Source organism: Fukomys damarensis, unplaced genomic scaffold (assembly GCF_012274545.1).
Source record: "Fukomys damarensis isolate Sample0158 unplaced genomic scaffold, DMR_v1.0_HiC HiC_scaffold_36, whole genome shotgun sequence".
Taxonomy (NCBI): domain Eukaryota; kingdom Metazoa; phylum Chordata; class Mammalia; order Rodentia; family Bathyergidae; genus Fukomys; species Fukomys damarensis.
The window spans coordinates 12,169,149-12,177,626 of NW_022900948.1; the positions used below are offsets into that span (position 1 = coordinate 12,169,149).

An 8,478-nucleotide genomic window follows, 5' to 3' on the forward strand; every position below is an offset into this window, starting at 1 on the left:
AAAAAAAAAAAAAAAAAAGATAAAATGGGAGCCAGGATGCAGCTCAGTGGTGTGATTGCCTGCCTTGCAAGTGCAAGGTCTGGAGTTTGATCCCTGGTACCAAAAAAAATCAAATGAGGAAAGGTCAATTTTTTTCCACTCATTTCTTAAAGAACCATATCCTAAGACTCCAGTCCCTCAGTGAACTGCTGAGCTGGCTAACATCCTCCAGAGTCTTCTTCTCCTGTATTCTTTGCCTAGGATAATTATTATAATTCAGGGCTGCCAGAATGACAAGCAGAACAGTAGAACTGCTATTTGCCCTGCTGAAGACTATGGCACACATGGAAAATGAACCATGTCTCCCTTTCTCATAAAATCATGACTCTGCCTCAGAATCCATATTAACACAATGTTCCAAGTGGACACTACACTACTATTCAATGGGTATTGACTTAAGAGATGAAACCTGTTGATTATCCATCCTATATATTGCCTATGGTGCAGGAGCGTATAAAATGATTATGCAGGAATATCTTGGGCTGCTATGAACAGCAGCCACACTTAGTGACACTTCGGATGAAGTATTAAGATGTCCTCTAACCTAGGAATCTGTTTTTCATTTTAAATTCCAATTGAGGTAGTATTCTTCCTGACAAAAATATATGGACTATAATCTTTTTCTTCTCTACTGCCTGGGAGAAAACAACAGGACAGGTACAGCCAACAGGTAAAAAGAGAAACAGAAATAAACTGGGGGTAGCCATACCAGAATTGAAAGTAAAATAAAAAATGTTTAATGTATAAAATATATGAATTATATCTCAATAAAACTGTCAAAAGAGAAATAAAGAGGGGTGCAAGGAAGTAAAATTCCTTTAGAAATATCAGAAAAACAAGACATTTAGCATTCAGTTTGCTTTTGTACCTCACTAAAATTTACTAAGAAGTTCCTCTGATGTCATTAATTTTACTAAGAGAGCAACATCCCATTAGAGACTAAAATAGGAAAAAAAAAAAGTGATATGACATATTTAAAGCCAGGGATTTAGCTCAGGGGTGCTGCGCCTACTTTGCAAGCAGGTCCTGAGTTTGATCCCCAGTACAGGGGTGGGGTTGGGGGAGTGGCAAGACTAAAATAGGCCAAAATGGCCTGGGTTAAAAAAGCTCAAAAAGAATAAGGAAGAATGTAAATCTAGACTGGACCAGAACACAGATTAAATTCTAAGGCAGCGTTTTCCAAAGAATATTCCATGAAATACATTGGTTCTGTATGTTAGTAGATATAACATAAAGAAAAAACATTCTATAGTTAAGCTTGGGAAATATTAAGTTAAACAATTGAAAAGTACACAGGACTTCTAGGAGACTTTAAGATGCTAGTGGAAATTATGGCAGGATAGAGTATACAGAGCTTCCAAAGGAATTTGCCTTCACACACCCCCCATAAAAGATCAATATTCCTAAACATATATTATAGGAATAGCAGATCTAACCCCATACGAGGCTAGGGGCTTCAACAACTCCTGTATGTGGCTCAGTAATGGAGCACTGGCCAAAGATGTGCAAGTCCCTGAGTTCTATCCCCAGTACAAGAGGAAAGAAAGTAAAATTAATATGGGAACTACCAGTCATTTAAAGCTTATATATAATTATATTTAACTACATAGTAAAATATAGATGGCACTCACTCTACAGTTTGGGTTGTTTAATGCAGTCGAATTTATTTTTTAATTAATGAATTAATTTTTTAGTTGGTACTGAGGATCACACTCAGGTCCTATGCTTGCGAGGCAGGCAGCAGAACCACTGAGCCAAATCCCCAGCCCTAATGCAGTACATTTTAAAGTGCTCTTTCAGGTATTGTTCTAGATAGACAGACATAGTAAAATCTCTTTATGATAGTCAAGAGTCTAGCGGTCATAGTAGGCAAAACCAGGCAAGGAGCCATAGTACCTGGGTCTGTTTCTGCCTGTGTGTGGCCTCTTGTCATCCTTACACTTCTCAGGTCTAGCCTGGTCATTGAGAGAACATCCTTCATGGCCACTAGCCTTCTTGACTTCTGCTCACACCTACTTATATCATCTTTATCAAAGAAACAACATTGTCCCTTAACAATCATAGCCATCTAATCTTCAACTCAACATCATAAGAAATATTTGTTGAACTAACTCCTAAAAATGTAGCCCAGGAAGAAAGATAGACACAGGGCTGTGTCTATCCAGATTCTCTGGGCTTGTCCTAGAGAACTTTCCCATTCTAGAGCTTCTCCCAGTAGCCCAGAGTTAACTCAGCTGCTCCACATTAAGGCCTTTGGATCATGTGCCCCTTCTTTCCTTCCTTTCTTGTTTTTGTTTTATCATGTGCCAATTTCTGAACTCCATAGAAGAGCCAGATTCAGAGCTAGTCCTAGCTCTGCCTCCTTCCTTCCTTCCTTTCTCCTACCCCAAAAGCCAGATTCCCATCAGTTTCCTTAGGAAACAATGACTTGGGACTTAGCTGAACCACACCTCTTATTTCCTTCAACCAGAACCTCTGGGTACCTAATTTAGCCTGATTCTCACTTTCCTACATCCTCTGGGTCACCTATACCAGTTCTCCCATTGCCTGCTGGAAGATACAAAGCAGTTAAGCTCAAGAAGCTGTTTCTGTGTTCCCTTTCCAAACACAAAGGTCCATCTGCATTTTCCCCCCACAGGAGCAGGCAGCACCACTGAGCTCAATCCTGGTACTCCATCTGCCTTTTTAAGGAGAAGAAAGTCCCTAAGGCTAGTCAGGTTCAAGTGCAGAAGTCTCGGTTTTCCATTTCTGTTTACTCTGGAGTAGAGGTGGTCAAGGGCAGCAGAATGACTCAGGCTGAACCTCAGGTAACATGGAAGCACCTGCCTGCAGAGGCCATGCTGTGGCCTCTTAGGGTTCTCAACCCCAGGAGCTCCTCCTTAGTGCACCTTATCCAGAGGAAGTAGCACCTAGCCTTCTACTTAAGTGTAGCTTTCAGAGTAGACTCAGAAAAAGGAAGTATGTGTCCTTTTCCATTCTGACTTTTGCAAATAATTCCAGAATACACACATGTATTCTAGAAGAAATCAGTGAAAAGGCCCAGAAATAAAACCACAGATTTGATCAAAGAGATGGCAAAAGGCCAGGCAGGCCAGAAACTACAACATTAAAAGGCTTTTATTTTTCTTTCACCTAAGTGTGTGTTAAAGAAAAAAACCAAAACAACAAAAACCCACTATGGCTCTTTGCTCCCACTACTTTTGCATTTATTAAAGCAGGTTGCAGGGGGAAAGTATTCACTGGCAGGTGAGCACATTTCTCACCAGCCCTGTGGAGGCTGTGGGGCCAGTGCCACAGTTACCTTTGGTTTTCTAGGACTTCTGGGTTCTTCATAACCCTAAACTTTTAGCTTTAGCAGTAGAGCAAAGGAAAAGACCAGGCTTCTGTTATAAGCGGTCTCTGAGGCCAAGAAGTACATGGGCCTCCAAATTTCCTGAGGTGGTGACAGTCCCTTCCTTCATCCAGTGCCCATTCCAGAAATCTGAGAGTCATCCTTTACTCTCCATCTTTTCACCCTACCTCAAGTACAGTACTTGCTATTATACCTTATCAGCATCTGTGTATCCTCCCTTTCTTTCTGTTTCTGCTTTAATACAGGCCTCACCATCCTTTGCCAAGATTATCACATCTATCTCTGTATCAATCTTCTCACCTCCAATCCAATTTTTTCCAACCCCTCCTCCACCACTGGAGTGACAATTTGTACTCACATTTGATCATGTTATTCCCTTAATAACAACCATTAATTCATTCTAAATGTGCCCTTGTATTTCTTCCTCCATGCCCTTTGTCTGGAATTTTTGCCCTTGACTCATCTTGTTAGTCTGCCAAATTTTTGTCCTCTCCCAAAAGCCAGTTCAGCAATGCCTTCTTTGGGAAGCCTTCCCTAACAACTTGGTAAGAGCCTTTCTCAATTTACCTTTGGCATCACTGGATCTGATTCTCACTCCTCTTGTACTGCTTACTATATTCTCTCAATGTGTTCTAGACTGCATACCCCAGGAGCAAGATTCTGTGCTGTTGAGCTCAGTATACATCTAGAGGGAATATTTCTTACTGTTCTTTGGATGAAGAGACAAGTGGAAAGGGGCTGAGAACCTGAGAAAGCCTACTCTTCTGCTTACAACAAAGGAAGATACATAAGGGAGTTCTCTCCTCAGGAGCCCCACAAATACGGCTGGGTCATGAGCCACATGGAACCACTAGGAGAATCTACCATTAAACTGAAAAGTTATCTGACTACAACAACAACTTAAAGGTGCCTAAACAGTAGACTACATGTGTGTCAATTTTTCACAGTGGCTATTTTCTGTCTTTATGATGCTCTCTCTGCCACTTTGAGGAGCCACTGTGGCCCACTCACTGAATTAACAACCTGGCCATCCTTGTCCCTCAACAGCAGAAGGGAAACCCCTTTCCAGGCCCCAGTAGTCAAAGGGCAGGACCTCAACATTCCTCATCTTCGCTCAAGGGAGATGTCAATCTTCCTCAAGAAAACCCTCCATCAACCTCTACTATTTTCTGACATGTATCTAAAAACCTTCCTTTTACCATTTGAACTTATTCTTCTTCTGACTATCTACTGCAAAGATCTAACTTGTTTCTGTAACCTTGAACCTCTGGGAGCTGAGTAGATACATAGCAAATACTCATGAAATAAACAATGAGTTAACAGATAATCTAGTTTCAGTGAGGCTAGATTAGCATTTGTCTCAGGCATTCAGAGACCTTGTCTCTTGCCTTATGCCATTCTTTAAGTATCTTTGGCCTATGAGAGCACAGGAAGCAGGGCATTGACTGACACAATTAAGTGCTTAAAAGCTCCATTATTTTTCTTGCAACAAATCTCTTTCTTCCCAACTGCAGCCAAAGACAGAGATTGTGCAGCTGCACCAACCTGCTCAGCAGACAAGAGGGCTAGAAAGCCTCTGCCTGCTACTCATACAGACAGTAGCCCAAACTCAACCCAATTGCTCAACAGAGAGCCTTGAGTAGCTGGGAGTTTCCCTCAATAAATAAATTATATGGCTCAGACAGAGAATTGACATAAAAAGTAGGCCATTCCAAAGTATCTTGAGGAGCATCAGTGCTCAGACACACTCAGGATTGCCTATGAGACAAGAGTGGAGCCCAGGGAACAGATTGCGAAGAGGGGCACTCATTTTTTTAAAAAAATAAGAAGACAGGAAGAGACCAAGGGGAATTCAGGGGTAGGCCCAGGCTTGGTTCAGCTGCTGAGCTGCAGCCAGGCCAATTAAATAATTGGTGTGATAGGAAAGAATGGAAGCCACTCCTCTGAGGGAAACACCCATCCCAGACAGGAGGCTCCATACAGCTGTGGCAACAGCAGAAGCAACAACAGGGCAAGAATCTATTTCTTTTCCTCCCACTAGCTGAGAGCTAATGCTTAAATTAGCACCTTGGAAACACCCACTTTTGCAGGCTGTGCCTTCTCACTCAGCTCCTGCCACTCCCCCAGGCCTCCTTTCCAAGCTGAATTTTTCTTTAAAGTAATAAAGAAGGGTGGGGGGAAGATCCTCCCCTCTGCAGCTCATCTTTCCAAGTAAGGAATGCTCTCTGGATTCTTCCCACCACTATGTGTGTGGGAGGGCTATTTGATCATTGAGCCCAAGTTACTGACCTGATCTACCCAGCTGGGTATGGAAAGCAATAGTCAATAATCGATAATCGTTCTGTTTCTCTCAGAGCTTGAGGAAGTAGCCCCATTCTGCCCTTAGGGCAGCTCAGGAAAAAAGTAAGAGAAACTTTCACTAACTCTGGACTTCAGGGGGACAGGGTCAGGTCTCTGTATTGCTAACCACTGTATCCCTAATATCTAGGGTAGTATCTCAAAAAGAGTGGATGCTCAGTAGTTATTCGGTAAATTAATTTGCTGAGTCAACAGTATCAGGCTATATGTAATTCTTTGGAAGAGAGAGTAAGGAGCTATTGTTTAAATTTTAAATGGACAATTTATCTTCATTTCATAAATGGAAAAGCAGTCCAGGGGAAAAAAAGAGATTTCCTAAAAGTCTCTATAAATAACATCAAAAGTAAAATAAAATAAAATGGATTAGAGCAGAGTTCAAGCCTGGGCTCTAGTGTTTATGGTCTGCCCAAATACCCCTAAAGGTTGATTCTGTCCTTTGCCTCAACAGTATATGTCTTGATTCCTTATGCCCCAAATGAAAGCTCCTGAGGTTCTGCAGATCTTAACAATAAAGGGCATTTCAAGAGTTTGGGGACATCTCTAGACTACAACTTGGGAACAAAACTCAAGAAGTAGGGCAATGTCTATGGGCCTCAAATAGGGACTGACTATATTACTATTCCCACAAAACTCACTCAACTTCAACAAAGCATTATCTTGCAGACAAAGGCTACATTAGCCTTTAAGAAAAGGGTCTAAGCTAAATGCAGTGGCACACACCTGTAATCCCAACTACTCTGGGGGATGTGACAGAAGGCCTGCAAGTTTAAAGCCAGCAATTTAGCAAGATCCTGTCTCAAAATAAAATAAAAAGGGCTGGATGTAGCTCAGTGGTTCAGCACTTGGCTGGCTAACAAGACAGTGACAAGTATCTCCTTGCTACAAATAATTTTGCTACTTCAGGGTCATACAGACCAGAAGCATCTCAGAAGTCTACCCAGACAAATTGTTACTAAGAACTTCAGGCAATATCAGAAGCACCAAGGACAAGGGCGAGATCCTGGTGGCCCCATTCCTCCTTCCTTTTCCTTGGACAGCTATTACCTCCCTTCTCAGAAACCCCAGATGGGAAACAAGAACAAAATCATTGCTTCCTTCTCCGGATTTACTTGAACTCTTTTACTTGCCCTTCATTTGGTTCTTGATTAGAAGCTTAGAACTGGAAAATCTATTTTGACAGACAAGACTACCTGGATAGAGGACCCATTAAGAAAAGTTGTCTTAACCCAGGCCAAAGTCATGGGACAAACTTTTCTCCAAGATTATCTGGCTCCCAAATAATCCAGTGGTGGCATCAGGTAAGGAAAAAGTCCTGCTTCTAGAACTAGTCACAAAAGGGGGAAAAAGCCACCTTCGAAAAGGTGGCCACTAATGGCTCTACCATCCCCCAAAAGGTGTGGCATATGTATAGTTATGGGCCCCTGTCAAGGCCCATCTTGGCTACTGCAATGGGAAGGTTACTTGCCTAAGAAAGCCACAAAGCACTGGGTCAGCCAGGGGGCTGCCCGTCCAAGGGGTGAACAGTTCCTGGCCACCCTGCCTAACACAGAGGGAGGAGTCTTTGAGAGCTCCAGACTTCAGGATTTGGAGAGCTCAACTCCAGCACAAATCGAAGAATACAGTATTCACACCTTCAGATTCCAGGGCCTGCCCTACCTCCTACCAGCTCCTGCTAGTTCGGACTGCAAGAGAAGAGGGGGTACACAGGACGAGCACAGGCAGAGCGCTCTCTCCCTATCCCCTCTCTAGGCCAGCTAGTTAGGCCTTTGCACTTCTCACCGGTTGCCAGGCAGATAAACCAGTCAGGTAGCCCCCACCCACTCACCTCCCTAGCCAGCGGGTACTGTCTCCTTTAGGCCTGGCCTCCAACCCGCGTCACCCTCCCCCTCCATCCCCTAGGCGCCAGCATCGATGACATCATTCCTCCCTGACTAGGGGACCTTGGACAGGCGGCAGGATGAACACAGAGCAAAGACTCCAAGCATATAGGCCTAGGATGACAGGGGCTCTTCTGAAACGGTGGGCAGAGGCCGCCCCAACGCAGCCCCACCTCCCCTCCGGTCCGTACTCGAGCGCTTTTATTTGCACCCTTGACTATCTTGCTGCCGCACACTTTTCTTTCCGGTTCCAATGCCCTCATCCTGTACTGCCCGCACTCCCCTTCCGAGAAGAACGGAATTCCCAGCTCCTACACCGACCCTTGAATTCCATCGGTCCCTGGCCCCAGCTCGGTGTTCCGGTCCTCAACTAGCGGACTGGCCGGCAGGCTCCTCCTCTTCTAAAAGCCTATCCCCAGTCCCTCTTACCCTGAAGGCTCTCCCGCCCCTCCCCCGCCCTAAGCATCATAGGCCTGTAGGGCTAAACGCCTCCCCTCTTCCCATCCCAGCCCCCTTGCCTGCAGCCCGCGGCGCCCCATGACAGTTTCCTTTGCCATCCTCCTCTATAGGCCTCCACTAGCGGTGTGCACCATTGTGCCACCCTCCGTTCCATCCTACGGCGTTCGGCCTCCGCCGACGGCGCCCTCTGCCCTCCTGGGTCCCTCAGCTCGCACCCTGCGCATTCTCCCACGGTTCTTTCGTCTGGGAAGTCCCCCTTCCCCGTTCACATGTTTTCAGGGCTGCTCCCCATCCGAAGGCGCCCCGTTGGCACCCCTTCGCACGATCCCCACGGCCCGATTCCCTCCTTCCCTCCCCCTCAGGCGGCGCCCCCTCCCGGCCTCGGCCTGCCCG

General features: G+C 44.8%; 1 protein-coding gene across 6 annotated transcripts in view; it reads right to left on the reverse strand.

Annotated features, from left to right (window-relative positions):
- Window positions 1-8,324, reverse strand: part of Fam219a (family with sequence similarity 219 member A) — a 58,182-nt gene extending 49,858 nt beyond the window's left edge. For 4 of the 6 annotated variants that reach the window (XM_033759051.1, XM_033759050.1, XM_033759049.1 and 1 more), the window contains exon 1: window positions 8,145-8,198. In XM_033759051.1, coding sequence (XP_033614942.1) covers window positions 8,145-8,183 — 39 coding nt within the window. In that variant the 5' untranslated portion in view covers window positions 8,184-8,198. Of the gene's footprint in view, window positions 1-8,144; window positions 8,199-8,300 lie in introns of those variants that run through there. The other 2 variants (XM_010619236.1, XM_010619233.2) reach the window with 1 other exon arrangement.
- Window positions 8,325-8,478: the final 154 nt, after the last annotated feature.